Source organism: Etheostoma spectabile, chromosome 8 (assembly GCF_008692095.1).
Source record: "Etheostoma spectabile isolate EspeVRDwgs_2016 chromosome 8, UIUC_Espe_1.0, whole genome shotgun sequence".
Classification (NCBI taxonomy): domain Eukaryota; kingdom Metazoa; phylum Chordata; class Actinopteri; order Perciformes; family Percidae; genus Etheostoma; species Etheostoma spectabile.
The window spans coordinates 31,447,827-31,465,674 of NC_045740.1; the positions used below are offsets into that span (position 1 = coordinate 31,447,827).

The 17,848-nt window shown below is 41.8% G+C and overlaps 1 protein-coding gene across 2 annotated transcripts in view; it reads left to right on the forward strand.

Moving 5' to 3' along the window:
• LOC116693369 (Fanconi anemia group A protein-like) overlaps nt 1-17,848 on the forward strand; it is a 35,235-nt gene that overhangs the window by 11,226 nt on the left and 6,161 nt on the right. For both annotated transcript variants that reach the window (XM_032522290.1, XM_032522291.1), the window contains exons 10-34: nt 448-560; nt 1,240-1,316; nt 1,948-2,089; nt 2,537-2,670; nt 6,762-6,872; nt 7,883-7,978; nt 8,117-8,179; nt 9,237-9,325; nt 9,479-9,539; nt 9,654-9,703; nt 10,101-10,171; nt 10,984-11,082; nt 11,531-11,664; nt 11,796-11,866; nt 12,120-12,219; nt 12,429-12,616; nt 12,744-12,840; nt 14,317-14,520; nt 14,698-14,771; nt 14,867-14,995; nt 15,387-15,465; nt 15,541-15,716; nt 16,172-16,277; nt 16,447-16,506; nt 16,632-16,736. In XM_032522290.1, the coding sequence (XP_032378181.1) occupies nt 448-560; nt 1,240-1,316; nt 1,948-2,089; nt 2,537-2,670; nt 6,762-6,872; nt 7,883-7,978; nt 8,117-8,179; nt 9,237-9,325; nt 9,479-9,539; nt 9,654-9,703; nt 10,101-10,171; nt 10,984-11,082; nt 11,531-11,664; nt 11,796-11,866; nt 12,120-12,219; nt 12,429-12,616; nt 12,744-12,840; nt 14,317-14,520; nt 14,698-14,771; nt 14,867-14,995; nt 15,387-15,465; nt 15,541-15,716; nt 16,172-16,277; nt 16,447-16,506; nt 16,632-16,736 (2,629 nt within the window). The remainder of the gene's footprint in view (nt 1-447; nt 561-1,239; nt 1,317-1,947; nt 2,090-2,536; nt 2,671-6,761; nt 6,873-7,882; nt 7,979-8,116; nt 8,180-9,236; nt 9,326-9,478; nt 9,540-9,653; nt 9,704-10,100; nt 10,172-10,983; nt 11,083-11,530; nt 11,665-11,795; nt 11,867-12,119; nt 12,220-12,428; nt 12,617-12,743; nt 12,841-14,316; nt 14,521-14,697; nt 14,772-14,866; nt 14,996-15,386; nt 15,466-15,540; nt 15,717-16,171; nt 16,278-16,446; nt 16,507-16,631; nt 16,737-17,848) is intronic.

Sequence of the window (17,848 nt, forward strand, 5' to 3'; positions counted from 1 at the left end):
AGATAGGCATGAGGAACTTTCCATAAGATCATAAGATAAAAATAAGACCAAAAGTATATACTTAGAGGGACGAACAAGAATGTACATGTATGTACAAGTGTAGAATAAAATGTACAGCCTTTTTCTAGGTAGATTTCAAATTCTGAACTTTAAAACTATTCAGGTCACAGGACTAGGATAAAATAACCAATCCTGTGACCTGACCATTAATGATTGGACAGTACAAGATGTGATGTTTCACTTCAATACATGAAGAAGAGCAAGTAATAATTGTAATACACTGACTGGAAATGATTTCCTGCAACTTAAACACAAGACCCTGTGTCCATTAGCATGAAAGTTAACACTGCTGTTTATATACAAACATATATATTTTTTGCTAGATGATGCATTTTGTCTGTAATGAACAAACACAATTTCTCACTCCTCTGCCCTGTGTTTGTACAGGATTCAGATGTTTGATGCTTCACTGTGTGGAGTTTCAGTGTCAGTGGATACCCTTCAGCGTTTCTTCACACACACACTGACACAGACTCTCACTTACAAGCCTCAACTAACAGGTAAATACTAGTCCTAGAACAATTTTAACAGCTTGATGCTGTTTTTGTTCGACAATGCTTACACGTTTCAAATGTATCTGTATACACACTAATCTAGTAAGAACAGAAATTGGTGTCAAAAATTTCAGGTAGACTTTGAAATAAGTATCCAGTGCATTAGGGGTGGGAATCACCATATTACTGTGATTTTTCTTTCAACATTTTGCGAAATTCTGCAATATATTGCAAATTATTGGTTTCCAACATCAAATAATGTCCCCAAAGGAAAACTTTGTTAACATCTTTTTGATCTAAAAAGAAACATCTCTCTTGGTTCATCTCACTTTAATTTTATTGCTGCAAATTGGGATTGTCAAGCAGACAAACTGAGCAACAGTGTCATGGAAACCTGTCACAAAAGTTGCATGTACCTGACAAACTGAACTGTTTTGTATTACAGTCTAGTCAACCTTAATTGTTAATTACAGCAATTGATTTTTATTATTCTAGTACCAAAAAGTTAAATTCTCATGTGTAATTTATATAATAAAAGATTTTTTACTTGGTTTTGTGTATCGATACGATATTGCCACGAAAAATATTGCTATACTGTGTCGTATCGATTCCCCACCCACCCCAATAGTGTATGATTTCATAATCACTAAATCTGAAGGGTAACCACTACATCACATATCCACAGTGTCGGATGCCATCACTCTGCAGAACGAGTGGACCTTTGCAAAATCAAGCCGGTTGTTGACCTCTCTTTTCTGTAAGGTAAATATTTCACGGAGACCAGGTTGTACACAGTCACATAAAAACAAGCTTTTACACATAATAGGGTGTAGGAACAATAAACAGTTTATTCTAGTTGATCAAAAAATATTCTCCACTCTAAGTCTGTTACTCCTGCATTTGGATTTCACAGCCATCTGTGGATTTGGGTCTGACAGATGTAAGCTGGTGTCTCTGCAAGTGGCTGGCTGCTAATAACTGTGCTATGTTATGCAATTTTCTTTTTATAAATCTTTTAAATGAAACTGCACATAATTTCAGCAGCAACAAGCCTCACACCTCTGCTGCTTACACAATCAGTGTCATTTCTGTGTTTTAAACTGTAGACATATGCAACAGCAGCTAATGTGCTAGAGATGTACAGCCTTAGGCCACAGGAACACAGCATTGATAGTATTGATTTATCTATTATGATGCTCTAAGCGGCTACAAACAGCTTGCAGCTGTCTGTCACTCCCGGTGTGACCCTCCTGTTTTTGTTTTTGGATTACCACTTTTGTATGTGGTTCCAAAGAGCTAAAATGCTTACTTTAAGTGCTTTTTGTGTCTTCAGATCTGTGGTCGGCAGTGTCTATTGTAGTGGAACTAACCGTAACTCGTCTTTCTGTAAAAGCTGGCTGTGATCTTCAGTGTGGAGCATCTGCTGTGTCACCTGCAGCAGGTTTTGGAAACCCACGAGGTCAACTGGAAACACGTCCTGTGCTTCCTGTCCACTCTGCTGGTTTACAACCCCCGTGCCCAGAGCAGCCTTAGAGGTAAACACGAAGAAGCAACCAAGTCTCTTTCTGTATGTCTGTCTCTCTCTGTGAAGGCTGTCCTCCCTTACTACTTATTTGGAATGCCTACACTTTCTGCATAATCTGTTTATTTTCTTCTTGTACCGTCATTTATTCTGGTCCAAACTGGTTTTAAATTGAAATGTTAAGTTTTTGTTATTACCCTACTTGTATTTACCCTTTGTGTACATATTTAGTTTTTGTGTCAGCACTATTTAAAATTTGTTTGAATAATCCTATAATGGGTGGGCTGGGTAAGCGGACACACACAAAAATAAACAATTCAATTAATTGATATATCAGACTACTGTATACATAAAGGAATACACACATTGATAGAAATCAGATGTAAAAGGGACTTATAGTCTTATTGAATTGAGTGTTAAAAGGCTCGTCCTTTCTGTTGTGTCTCTCTGCCTTTTCCAGAGCTGCTGTCCAGACTACTGAGCTCTGCTTTTGAAGTATATGACCTGGAGAACATGATAACTGCCTTCCTCTTGGCTAGACAGTGTGCGCTGGAGGGACCGGCCATCTTCCCTTCCTACAGCAACTGGTTCAAGGTTTCATATTGGCTTCTCAACACTAGTCTTTAAAACAAATTGTGTCTAGACCACATGACACAAAAGCCTTTACTGACACGCAGGATAATAAAACAAATACTTGTGAAGGTGGACAGCCAGTGTAATGTTGAGTAATTGTGCACTTTTATAATTGGCACTCTGCATTATATATCAGAGGTGGGTGCCAATGGCTGGAACCAGATGTCCTTGATTTTTATAGACAGTTTTTATAGATTTATTCGGTAGATTTATTTTCCTGCACTGTTGTATAACCTGGTCTTTCATCCTCAGGTCTCTGCAGGGTAAATCCAGACAGCTAGCTAGACTATCTGTACAATGGGACATGGGTACCTGGTCCTCAGTCTCTGCAGGGTAAATCCAGACAAGATGCAGACTATGCTGTCAATCTGAGAGGACTAATGGTTACCTGGTCCTCAGGTCTCTGCAGGGTAAATCCAGACAGAGCTAGACTATCTGTCCAATCTGAGGACTATGGTTACTGGTCCTCAGTCTCTGCAGGGTAAATCCAGACAGCTAGCTAGACATCTGTCCAATCTGAGGACTATGGTTACGGTCCTCAGGTCTCTGCAGGGTAAATCCAGACAGCTAGCTAGACATCTTTCCAATCTGAGGACTATGGTTACCTGGTCCTCAGATCTCTGCAGGTAAATCCAGACAGCTAGCTAGACTATCTGTCCAATCTGAGGACTATGGTTACCTGGTCCTCAGGTCTCTGCAGGGTAAATCCAGACAGCTAGCTAGACTATCTGTCCAATCTGAGGACTATGGTTACTGGTCCTCAGATCTCTGCAGGGTAATCAGACAGCTAGCTAGACTATCTGTCCAATCTGAGGATATGGTTACCTGGTCCTCAGTCTCGCAGGGTAAATCCAGACAGCTAGCTAGACTATCTGTCAATCTGAGGACTATGGTTACCTGGTCCTCAGATCTCTGCAGGGTAAATCCAGACAGCTAGCTAGACTATCTGTCCAATCTGAGGACTAGGTTACCTGTCCTCAGTACTCTGCAGGGTAAATCCAGACAGCTAGCTAGACTATCTGTCCAATCTGAGGACTATGGTTACCTGGTCCTCAGGTCTCTGCAGGGTAAATCCAACAGCTAGCTAGACTATCTGTCCAATCTGAGGACTATGGTTACCTGGTCCTCAGTCTCTGCAGGGTAAATCCAGACAGACTAGCTAGACTATCTGTCCAATCTGAGGACTATGGTTACTGGTCCTCAGATCTCTGCAGGGTAAATCCAGACAGCTAGCTAGACTATCTGTCCAATCTGAGGACTAGGTTACCTGGTCCTCAGGTCTCTGCAGGGTAAATCCAGACAGCTAGCTAGACTATCTGTCCAATCGGGACTATGGTTACCTGGTCCTCAGGTCTCTGCAGGGTAAATCCAGACAGCTAGCTAGACTATCTGTCCAATCTGAGGACTATGGTTACCTGGTCCTCAATCTCTGCAGGGTAATCCAGACAGCTAGCTAGACTATCTGTCCAATCTGAGGACTATGGTTACGGTCCTCAGGTCTCTGCAGGGTAAACCAGACAGCTAGCTAGACTATCTGTCCAATCTGAGGACTATGGTTACCTGGTCCTCAGATCTCTGCAGGGTAATCCAGACAGCTAGCTAGACTATCTGTCCAATCTGAGGACTATGGTTACCTGGTCCTCTAGGTCTCTGAGGGTAAATCCAGACAGCTAGCTAGACTATCTGTCCAATCTGAGGACTATGGTTACCTGGTCCTCAGTCTCTGCAGGGTAAATCCAGACAGCTAGCTAGACTATCTGTCCAATCTGAGGACTATGGTTACCTGGTCCTCAGATCTCTGCAGGGTAAATCCAGACAGCTAGCTAGACTATCTGTCCAATCTGAGGACTATGGTTACCTGGTCCTCAGATCTCTGCAGGGTAAATCCAGACAGCTAGCTAGACTATCTGTCCATCTGAGGACTATGGTTACCTGGTCTCAGGTCTGCAGGGTAAATCCAGACAGTAGCTAGACTATCTGTCCAACTGAGGACTATGGTACCTGGTCCTAGATCTCTGCAGGGTAAATCCAGACAGCTAGCTAAGACTTCTGTCCAATCTGAGGACTATGGTTACCTGGTCCTCAGGTCTCTGCAGGGTAAATCCAGACAGCTAGCTAGACTATCTGTCCAATCTGAGGACTATGGTTACCTGGTCCTCAGATCTCTGCAGGGTAAATCCAGACAGCTAGCTAGACTATCTGTCCAATCTGAGGACTATGGTTACCTGGTCTCAGGTCTTGCAGGGTAAATCCAGACAGCTAGCTAGACTATCTGTCCAATCTGAGGACTATGGTACCTGGCTCAGATCTCTGCAGGGTAAATCCAGACAGCTAGCTAGACTATCTGTCCAATCTGAGGACTATGGTTACCTGGTCCTCAGATCTCTGCAGGGTAAATCCAGACAGCTAGCTAGACTATCTGTCCAATCTGAGGACTATGGTTACCTGGTCCTCAGATCTCTGCAGGGTAAATCAGACAGTAGCTAGACTATCTGTCCATCTGAGGACTATGGTACCTGGTCCTCAGTCTCTGCAGGGTAATCAGACAGCTAGCAGACTATCTGTCCAATCTGAGGATATGGTTTATGGTCCCTAGATCTCTGCAGGGTAAATCCAGACAGTAAGCTAGACTATCTGTCCAATCTGAGGCTATGGTTACCTGGTCCTAGATTCGCAGGGGAAATCCAGACAGCTAGCTAGACTATCGTCCAATCTGAGGACTATGGTACTGGTCTCAGGTCTCTGCAGGTAAATCCAGACAGCTAGCTAGACTATCTGTCCAATCTGAGGACTATGGTCCTGGTCCTCAGATCTCTGCAGGGTAAATCCAGACAGCTAGCTAGACTATTGTCCAATCTGAGGACTATGGTTACCTGGTCCTCAGATCTCGCAGGGTAAATCCAGACAGCTAGCTAGACTATCGTCCAATCTGAGGAAGATGGTACCTGGTCCTCAGATCTCTGCAGGGAAATCCAGACAGCTAGCTAGACTATATGGCATCTGAGGACTATGGTTACCTGGTCCTCAGGTCTCTGCAGGGTAAATCCAGACAGCTAGCTAGACTATCTGTCAATCTGAGGACTATGGTTACCTGGTCCTCAGATCTGCAGGGTAATCCAGACAGTAGCTAGACTATCTGTCCAATCTGAGGACTATGGTTACCGGTCCTCAGATCTCTGCAGGGTAAATCCAGACAGCTAGCTAGACTATCTGTCCAGTCTGAGGACTAGGTACCTGGGCCTCAGGTCTCTGCGGGTAAATCCAGACAGCTAACTAGACTATTGTCCAATCTGAGGACTATGGTTACCTGGTCCTCAGATCCTGCAGGGTAAATCAGACAGCTAGCTAGACTATCTGTCAGTCTGAGGACTATGGTTACCTGGTCTCAGGTCTCTGCAGGGTAAATCAAGCAGCTAGCTAGACTATCTGTCCAATCGAGGACTATGGTTACCTGGTCCTCGATCTCTGCAGGGTAAATCCAGACAGTAGCTAGACTATGTCCAATGAGGACTATGGTTACCTGGTTCCGATCTCTGCAGGGTAAATCCAGACAGTAGCTAGACTTGTCCAGTTGAGGACTAGGGTACCTGGTCCTCAGGTCTCTGCAGGGTAAATCCAGACAGCTAACTAGACTATTGTCCAATCTGAGGACTATGGTTACGGTCCTCAGATCTCTGCAGGGTAAATCCAGACAGCTAGCTAGACTATCTGTCCAGTCTGAGGACTATGTTACCTGGTCCTCGGTCTTGCAGGGTAAATCCAGACATAGCTAGACTATCTGTCCAATCGAGGACTATGGTACCTGGTCTCAGATCTCTGCAGGGTAAATCCCGAAAGCTAGCTAGACTATCTGTCCAGTATGAGGGCTATGGGTACCTGGTCCTCAGGTCTCGCAGGGTAAATAAGACAGCTAACTAGACTATCTGTCCAATCTGAGTTTTCTGTAACTACTTTGAACGTACACATGTTCCACCAGAACAACTTCCTTCCTGAGACTATTTAGCAGAGGCACCGTGGCTCCGTCCTCGTAGCGTTATTTTCTCCCTTTTCAGATGTCTTTTGGGGGAGGCAGTGGCTACCATGCGACCAGTAAGAAATCTCTGGTGTTTCTGCTGAAGTTCCTGTCTGACTTGGTGCCCTTTGAACCCCCGCAGTATCTCAAGGTGACATTACAATTCTGCATATGTCTCTGATGTTTCTGAAACATTATTATTAATTCATTTCACAAGACAAGGGTATCTTTTATATTAGACAATCTTCAAATGATCCCCATGGGCAAAGTAGTCACTTGATAAACAAACAGTAACAAGATTCAGAATTAGACCTATTTAAAGTATAAAGTTTATCATGTTTGTGGGGTATAATAAATGCATACAATATAACATACATAAACATAAAAAAAAACTTGTACACAGGAATATGACTTCACACCCATAATGCAGTATGCAGCAGTCTAGAAAGTATCAAAGTTTTTTTTTTTAAATACAATAAGTTTATAACATACAATGAGTTTTTAAAAAACAGTAGTTCTCAACAGCCTGGGGCTCCTTGTCTTGTTGTCCATGTCTATAAGCTGTTTTTAGATGGTTTGGTATAAGGAACTAATCAAGGTTCAAACAGGAACAATTATTCAATATTTCACAAAATAAGCAAAAATTGGGGACAAGTCTGAAAAATGAACACACACATCTGTATCAAACGTTTCTCTAACCTATTAATCATTTTACGGCCCTACAGATTTGTTTAGTGACCCGACACCTGGGTTGGAAATCTCTGGACTAAACTACCCAAATCCTACTCAGAGATTTTTGCAACTTTGTAACAGTATTAACAGTCTAATAATGTGATTATGTTTTAGTCACAGGGTATTTCTTACTGTGTATTGAGTACTTTTACTTTGATGCTTTGAATGTGTTAAGCTGCTATTATATAATGACTGAATGACTTTAACTTGTACATGTAATGCAATGTTTTTTTATAGTTGTATTGGTACTTTACTAAAGTAAAAGATTAGAGTATGTCATCCACCACTGGTCCGCTGTCAGTGCTAGACTAGAAAACCAAAGCAGTGGCTGAAAGATCCAGTTACAGTGTAAGCTATAAGAAAACACTAGCAACGGAGAAATGACCCAGCTGTGATTTTCAACACCTCTCTGTTATTTTCACCTGGTAGGTTCACATCCTGCAACCTCCATATGTACCTGTGAAACACCGCAGCCTCCTGATGGAGTACGTCTCTCTGGCCAAGACCAGGCTGGCTGACCTCAAGGTAAAAGGGTAATATAATAAAAGGAAGTTGTATAATATAAGGAAGTTGTCCATTACTGCATTATTTCAATACTCTCCCTGTCTTTCTCTGTGTGTGTGTCTGTGTGTGTCTGTGTGTGTCTGTCAATCACACATGCAGGAGCCAGTGGAGGACATGGGTTTATATGAGGATGTTTCTGGTGCAGGTGGAGCATCATTGCAGGTAACAGTGACACCCAGTGGTTTGATTGTGTAATTACACCTGTTGATGCATTGTTAGTGCCTCAGCCAACTCTGGATGATGGTGAGGGATGTCAGTAAGGTTTGCCCTTATTTTGATAAGGCTCTTTAATTTACTGAGCTCAGGAAAGTGACAGAGATATTAAAAACAAACCAGCAACTGGGTCAATTATTGGTGATGCAGTAAAATAAATGAATCAACTCTTTGCAGATGTGATCATTTTGTGCTGTACTAGTCTTGAGTTTTACTACTTAAAGGTCCAGTGTGCAACATGTTTAGTTGTTTATTATCAGAATCAGCGTTCGCAAACTTGCCCTTTTCATGAATATCTACCACCACCATCAATTCCAGGAATTTCTTTTGGCTTGACATTTTAAATTTTCACATGCATGAACTGGGGTAGACGCTCCATATTCATGCACCATCTTAAAATATGTTAGTCCATGAAGGACATACTGCTCCGCCTTTCACATGATAAACTCACAGCTGCTGCTAATGCTGCCAACAGGTATCAATGCTTATTGGCTCTGGCAGGTTAGAAGATAGAAACATGGACCACATGTATTCAAAATGCAAATTTCAGGAACTGTAGTCTTTATCTTTGCCCAGAAAAATAAAAAGGATATTGAAAAGAGCAAGAGACCGGCTTTTTGGAGTGTGAAGGCTACCGTAGCTGTAATGCGTACTGTGAACTGCGTGGTGCAATATTTGATCTCAACGATAGACGGGAGAAATTCCTACACATTGGACCTTTTAAAGGAATATAGACATGTTTTCTACAAAGCTTTGAGTTTCAATAAACAAAAGATGCCAATGTCCTTAAATGTTGTCTCATTAGAAGCAGCTGTACAAGAACGTTGCCTCACTAAAATTGTCAAAATTCAGATTTTGAAACTAGATGCTAGACATATTTCTGACCTTGCCCTAGTCAGAGCACTTTGATTTATTCATAGGAAGCAAAGTTTTTATTTGCATCAAAATGTATATTAAGATAGGTATCTTAACAGAATGTACCAGTATAATGTTAGTGTGCTTGCAGCCCCAGTGCCAGGCTGTCCAGGATGTGGAGAAGGCAGTGTCTCTGTTTGAGAGCACAGGAAGAATCTCTGCCACAGTCATGGAGGCCAGGTATTCAGTCACATTATCACCTCACCTGCAGCGCTTTCAGAAAGTACATCACAGGATATGAAGACCCTTAAAGAAATCTGGCTTTCGTGTAGATGTAAGAACTGAATTGGACAGAGACATGGACAGTTTCCTGACACCTCTGTCCTCTCACAGTATTTTCCGGAGGCCGTATTTCCTGACACGATTCCTCGCTGCTCTGCTGACCCCCAGGATAGTGAGCTCTTTCACCTTACTATTATGCTTTGTACACATTCTTAGATGTGAAGTTCTTTTGTTATTTTGTCACAATTCTTCACCTTGCATGCATGAACCTGTCTTTCATTTCCAGCTCCCTGTCAAAGCCGATGCTCGGATGAGTTTCATAGAAGCTCTGAAAAAGTGAGTTATCAGAAGCTTTTAAAATGTGTTCTTTTACTCCACCAACCTTTTAGACTTGAGTTTATATCATGTTATCCTGTTGTGTATCTATTGTCTAAATGTGTTCTTTTAACAGATTTAAAGTGGGATAATGGGATAATTTAATTTGAGCATAATTGATTTCATTCTTTTTGTGCTTGTGGGCCTGTTAAGAATAACCATTAGATTGCTAAAGGTGCTGTAGGTAGGATTGTGAAGATCTAGGAAAAAAATTTGAACATCAACAACTTCTCAATCCTCCCCCCCCCCCTTTCCACTAAAGCCCAAAACGCTCTCTTAAGCCACCCCCACAAGGGAGAATGAATGCGTGATTATTTAGTGTATTTTCACTGTTATGACATGTGTTTGTTTGTTTTAGGGCAGATAAGATTCCTGCTGCACAGTATTCATCTTATGTGGAGTCCTGCCAGAAACAGAGGCAGCAGGATGGTAGGTCATTTGCTCCTCATGGTATAAAATAACCATTTATTTCTCTTTTTCTAGTAGTACATTAATCTGATTTAGTCTAATACTAAAAACAGCTTTAAAAGCAATCACATACAAAACAGTACACTTAATTCTATTTACATGAATGTATGTATTTCTATGGGCCACCCTTGAAGTATCGCCCTGGTTCCTCTGAACTCAATGGGTGGCCATTCGATGTTCAATGGGATGTTTCCATTGGCTTTTGATCATAGCAGAAAATAAACTCTGTGGCAAACCACACGCAATCAATTTAATTAAATAATCCTTACAAATCAACACCAGTTTTATGATTTTTGAAACATAAATGCAATCGCCCAAAATAAAAGAGCTAAAGTAAAGCACCATTAGCCTCCATCCGTTTCCAACTGATTTCCTGAGTTTGGCATGATGCCGTTGTTGTAGTTTCATTTAGCCACTTGCTAGCAACCATCAGCAGAATTGGGGCCTCTGTTAAATAGCCTCGGGAAGGAACTTGTTTGGGTGGAACATGTGTTCGTAGGGAGGCGAGCTCTGGAATTAAAACGGCTATAGAGTGTGTGATGAGAATTTTACTCAAAAAATGAGGATGTTTCTCAAATGGACTGACTGTAGAATGCCAACCCAAAGAAAGTGGAAGGTGAGGGTGATCTGGCTGAAAATAAGGGACATCCGGCACAACCTCCGGCGGCACCGGCACTATTCCACAAATTAAACGTTGCCGATATATACTAAGGTAAATGTATACCCAAATTAGAGAAACTCATGAGTGGATTTACACTTTGTTTTGTTTTCAGGGAGTGAATTGTGTCTGGACACTAATGATGATCCTCTGGAGGTCCTGAAGATTCAGCTGCAGGAGTTCACAGAGCTGGTTGTTGAGGGAAATGACGGAGGTAGGCAGATATCGAGGAAGGACACACACAGTACAAACACACAAACGTAGTATTCCAGGGAAAAGACTTTTGCCGTCATGCAATGAGAAAATCTTTAATGATAAATAGACACCTGTGGACTTTTTCTTGTCCTTGGCATTGTGCTGCTAAGGTGTAAAAAGTCAATTGCCAATTAGATGTGAGTTTATTAAGAGCAAAAAGGGAAATGCTTCATGTCTTCTTTGCGTTTCTGTGTCTGTATGTTTTTTTTTGTAACACTGTGTGTGTATTCTCTAAATGTCTATAAGTGTTTTTAATGTGTGTTCCCAAACCAAGCCAGTCAAGAACGGTGGTTATTATTAGCCAGGTCATATGGCACATCACCAAACCCAGAAAGACATACTACACTGTGCGCTGTCTTTTTGAATCCCTCATTTCCATACCTGTCATGCTGGTCATGCATCCGCAGAGATATCGGCCCAGCTGTCCAGGATCTCACACACTCTGAGTGTCATCTTTCCTGGCCGTCCTGATGAGCTGATTGGACAGACAGTCATCAGAATTCACTTAAACACCCCTCCGTCCCCTGAGCTCCACGTCAAAGTATGCACCGATGAAATTCGCTGTCTTGTCTGTTTTCATGTTTTTATATTGCCAATTCTGCTGTTATCAGTGTTCTGTATGTTGGTCAGTAATAATAGGTATTTCTTTAATTGTCTCCCTTGTGTTCTCAGGTCGTCAACATGATCCTGAGAAACTTCTGCCAGTGCATGGTGGACGCTTCCAGAGCAAACCCTCCTAATAAGTGAGTGACACAACTTCTCCAAAATTAATGATATTATTGCCAGGGTTTGATAAATTAAAAAAAGCTCACAAACATATTATTAAGTGGCCATTCCCGTCCATTTATCTGCATACAGCACAGAGTGTGGAACAGGCACCAAATTAAATCCTGTTTTCAGTGCACAGGTCTGGAAATAAACACATTCCATATGTGTTAAGAGGTTGCCTTTTTCTTTTTGATGTGCGCCTCACCAGATATTCTTCTGTCTCCCCAGACACAGTCCGTGGGCCTCGAGGTTCGTCAGTGTGATGCTTGGTAACACACAGTTCCTCTCCAGCCTTATATGTAGACTCTGGGACCTATTTCATAACCAGGTACATACATCCATATTCTAATGCACTTCTCTTTGCATCTATCTTTTGCTTTGTGTCTCATAACACTCTCTGTTTCACATCTTGCATTTCACATCTGGGTCTTTTCTTTTTTTTTGACTACATTAAAATCACTTTACCTCTTTATTCTTAAGTGCCACATAAACCGGTACATTCATTTGTCAGCTTTAAAAACCTCTTCTGTCAAAAAGGGGTCGTCGCTGAGTGCTGCCCACGTACTCGGCCTGGCAGCATTAGTGGTCCATCTCCACGCTTCCATGTCCCACAGTCCTCTGGTTCAGCTGGTCCCGCCCATTCTGCCTACGCCAGTACCTGTTGGAGAAGCTCTCAGCTCGGCGCTGGGCTGCAGCACACATGCTGACATGCTCTTCTGTGTCAGGTGAGGTTTCTTGTGCAGTGGGACAGTGACAAACGTTAACCTGACTCATTGAGGAGTTGAACGTTCTTGTGTTGTGAATATATGATACTGGCTGCCACCGTGACTCAGTCTTCTTGTTGCTGTCCAGGTTGTGTGTGGCAGCTGTGTGTTATGGGATCTGCAGAGGGGACTCACTGCCTCAGCAACAACAGCAGGACCACATTCTCAGCAGCCTCTATAAGAAGGTGTCTTTCTCTCTTACTTGTCATAATGTCATCTAATCATGTCATGAAAGTGCTAGGTTGAAACTGCTCATTATCATAAAACAAATGAAAACCAAAACAGTTCAAGCCTTCAAGGTTTGTCACTAGAGAGGTGTTTTCACATCTCTATTCTGAAGGGGGAGATCCCTGGGTGCTTTTTCCTGAAATCTGAGATTCAAACGATCCTGGACAAGCTTGATTACGTGCGTCACTTGTTCATAAACCAAACACTTCACAGCAAAGAAACCTGAAACCTGCATTGAACAAAGGACTGTCCATCAATACAGACACACTGGAACAGCATTACTGCATCCTGATGCAGAAATTGTATGCTGTAAACATGAATTTATTCCAAATATAAATGATTTAAGGACATTTTAAACAAAGTTAGGGCAAAGATCTAGGGCCGCAACTAACTATTTATATAATTGACTGCAACTTGATTGGAGGTGACGTCTTCAAATCTTCTGTTGTCCGAGTTACAGTCCAAAATCACAAAGGTATTTCATTTCTGATGATGATATAAAACAGAATAATGCAGCAGAGTCTCAGATTTTAGTAGCTGAAACCAGAGAGTGGTTGGCCTTTTTTTCTTGATTAAATACTTTGCAATTACAATTACAAAATTGCTGATGACTAATGTTTTCGTTGATCAAATCCAATAATTTAGTTTCAGCAGGGCAGGAACATTCCAACACACAACTCTCTACAGTTATTTTCCAGTATTCAAATGACAGCTCAACATCTTTTATACTAAATTCACACTGGAAAGCAAACGTTCAGTCTTCTAAAAAAGGTCAGATCAAACAGACAGACACATTTTTTTAAACATGAATGTCTGAAATCAAAATGATGCACTGCGAGGGAGGAGAAGGACAAAGAATCCATTCAATAACTTCTTAGTACAGATCACGTGTCAAGCTCAAGGCCTTTGATCTAAATAAATTTAGGTTATCAATAAATTTTGGCCCGCCTAGTTTTTGTCGCTTTTTTTGATATTCATGGTGCTTTTTCCAGACAAATTCTGGTGCTTTTGTGGCGAGTTTGTCACTCAATGTGATTTTGGTTTTCCAATGTGGCCCTCAGAAAAGTTGAGTTTGACACCCCTTGCCTAGATTCAAATGTGCAAACACGTGTTGATGGTATGGAGGTAGGAGGTTATCTCATTATCATCATGATCCTTTTATATTACTACATGTACATTTAATCTACATCCTGGATTATACACCTGCCTATTGCACATACTATACATTTTTGCATTCAGCACTAAACCATTTAGACTCTTTTTTCTTGTGTTAAACAGCTATTTTGTTTTTGTAATTGTTGTTTATTTCATATTAATGTTCAATATGATTGTTTGTTTATGTATGCACCAACCACCAAGGCATATTCCTTGCAAGTGGAACTCACTTGGCAATGAATCCTTTTTGATTCTGATGCAACTGTGTGTATGTTTAGCTTCTGTACCTCATCCCAAGACTGGTGCCTGAAGCCAGAAGAACGGCCATTACTGCTGGAGGTCCGTTTAGTGACCACCAGGAGGAGAAGCTGCCCGGCCTGTGGAGCAGTGTCACCGACACCAACAGCACCTGGATGAAGACTGCTTGGCATCTGTGGAGGCACCCAGCGTTCCGTCAGCTCGAGCACACGCCACCGTATCAGGTAAAAGGGGTTCACTGGCTTGGCTTCGTCAGGGCTGAATGGTGTAAGTGTAGAATATTATTTTCAGTGGGCACCAGAGGGCAATCAGTACTACTTTCATCTGCATGTTAAATGAAACTGATTGATGAATTCATTTTATTGACAAAAAAGTAATCCTCAACCATTATGTTTGTCAAGTTATTTTTCTCAGAATGGCTGGATAATGAGCTCAGAGTACTTAGAAGTGAAGACGCCCTATCAGACCCAGAACGGTAAAGCGCACACACACACACACACCCACACACACACACACACACACACAGTCACAGTTACACGCTACAGGTAACTCGTAACTTTGTGTGTTTAGTCAGGAGTACCAGCAGTGGGCCTGCCTGGAGCTCTACCTGTCTCGTCTGGAGGAGCATGGAGGCTGTGGAGGAGACATGAAGAACCTCTGCTCTCATCTGCTCAGTGCCATCATGGACCAGCAGTTAAGGTGGTTGTACATGTTTCACAAAAATTGTTCCTTTCACAAAAAAGGGCCCAAGCATATTGGCACAGCCTCCAGTGTGAAGACTGCGTGGTCAGAGCGGATTGTCCACTGACAACACACACACCTTCTGAGGAAGGCATGAAATGTCTGTGTGTTTAATAATAAAAATAACATGTAAGAAGACAATTTGTGATTACTTGGTGCCCTATCCTTAAATGAGAATACAACAGTCTCTGTTGTACTAAAGCACCTTAAAGGACTCAACAAGTAGACCCTGTTCCTTCCTTTTTTAACATAATCATAAAACAAAATAAAAACCTGTAACAAAAATATGTAAATGTAAATTTCCGCCTTTAGTAAAACTGTCCCTCTTCTGTGAATTTTATGTGGACAGTGACCGGAGCCTGGAAAAGCTAGATTACAGAGTGTCATACACAGGGACCTGTCTGCCAGACATCCTGTCCAGGTTACAGGTGTGTACGCTGTATATGTGCTGTTGGAGTTCATTAGCCAATTTTTTTTCTAAATAATTGTGTACGTGTGTGCAGGAGCTCGTCTACGAGATGGAAGTGACTGATCTCTCTGGCAGCCGTAGAAGCACAGAGGATGTGGGCGACTACCTGTTTACATTTGTGTCTGAGAGATGCTCCTCCACAGTGACCTCAGCTTCACCGAGCATCAGCACTGAGCTCAGCCTGCAACACACACTGAACACATGGAACAGGTACACACACTTCATTTTGCATTCAATTGACAGGAACCGTGCTCATTAATCAACAGCAAAGTAACTGTAAATGAGCCAGAATTAGCTCAACAGGCTAATTTCCATCCGTTGTAACTGGCCAGTTTTGAAATGGCAACCTAAACAAATTAAGTACTAAAAAATTACATAAAAGCAACATTCAGACTAAAATTCAGACCGGCACAATCCACAACAACAAACAACAAACAACACATGAGACAGCAAGCAAAAAACCAAGACAAATCAGCCGGCCCGGCAGATCATCTCTGTCATTTAATGTACAGCCACTGAAAACTTTCTGTGTGTGTGTGTGTGTGTGTGTGTGTGTGTGTGTGTGTGTGTGTGTGTGTGTGTGTGTGTGTGTGTGTGTGTGTGTGTGTGTGTGTGTGTGTGTGTGTGTGTGTGTGTGTGTGTGTGTGTGTGTGTGTGTGTCACAGAGTTCTGCTGGCTCTCCCAGCAGTGTTATTGATTAAAGTAAAGTCTGATGGGGGGAGGGCGACTCTGGAGTGCAACACGCTGATAGAACATGTCAACCAGCATCAGGTGAGCTGCCAAATTATTTTCTTATCAGATTTTAATACATTTCTCTCCAAATATGATCTTCTGTTTGGAAAAGTGATTGTGTGTAAGTAATGTCCTTTTTTAGTCAAATGGACTAAATAGTGCTCACGTCTTTCTTTGTCTGCGTTCCTCTTCTTCTCTTCAACCACAGAGGAAGGCGTGTTCTCTGCCCGGTTTGCTGTCCTGCCATCTAACGGCACACCTCCTGAGAGTGAGATGCACTTCACTGAAAATCTAACGATAAATGAAATCTTTGATACATTTCTTACATTATTTCCACAAGCTCCTTTGAGAAAATCAAAGTGGTGTAAGTCTGTGTCTGTGTGCACTCTCCAGGGTGTGATATATGCCAGCGCACGTTGCGGACGCCCACGGGAAGAAGTCAACAAAGCGTGGTCTCAGATCAGTCTACGCTGTCCTCTGCTCCTGGTCTCCACAGTGGTACGCTTTGTTCTCATAAAGCTAACGAACTTATTAACTTTTCCACGCTGACGTCGAGTCCTACACACTTGGCTTCAACCGGTATTCTTCCGAGGGTTTAAATCCGAACATTGATATTTTTTTATGATTTGTTTATGAAAAGGACAGATTTAAATGATCAACTTAAACATTGCTGAATGCTTTTTAGCTGCTGCAGTTTCAGGGTCCTCGCATTGTTCATGCTTATTGTCACACAGCCATTACTCAACCATGTTCATAAAAACACCTGTGCCAAGGCCAGGCAATTTATTTCTATAGTAGCGCAGTTCATACACAAAGGCAATTTAAAGTGCTTTACTTAAGCATACACATACAAAGCAAATACAACCTAAAATTGAACAATCATGAAAACAAAAACAAAGCAACTTTTTTTTTTTTTTAAAGCATAGAGGTGTAGAAATGACCATCTCTAAGTGATCTCAGTAAAAGCATCCAGGGTTGGGGCGGATCGTAAGTGTTCAGGAAGTTTATTCCATAACTGCGGTGTGTAAAACCTAAAAGCTGCTTCAGACCCTGGGCACGGTGAGTCGGCCTTTCCCAGATGACCTTAGATTGCTGGATGGCTCCTAACAGAGCAGCCCGTCACACATGTATTTTGGTCCCAAACCATTCAGTGCTCTGTTAGTTTATATTTTTGAATCAATTCTCTGGGCATTGAACACAAAATCAGTGTCTAAATGTCCTGGTTCCAGTGAGGACTCGGGCAGCAGCGTTCAGAATACGCTGCAGTTGCCTGATTAATATTTTACATGGACCTGTAAAGACACTGTTAATGACAATAATCATGTCTGCTAAAAACAAAGGCATGAACAATTTTCTCCAAATCCTGTTGAGACATGAGTCCTTTTAAGTTTTGCTATGTTTTTGAGACTAGGCTGATTTTGTAATTCTGTTGTTGTTGATTCCTGACATGGTTTGAGCTCCTTAACATTACATCCAAGTCCAAATATCTGAAGGGATGTAACGGTATGAAAATATAACCTCACATTTATAGTGACCAAAATGATCACGGTTTTCGGTATTATCGTGGTATTTTTAAAAGTGTGTTAAATGCCTTTAGCAGCAACTTTTTT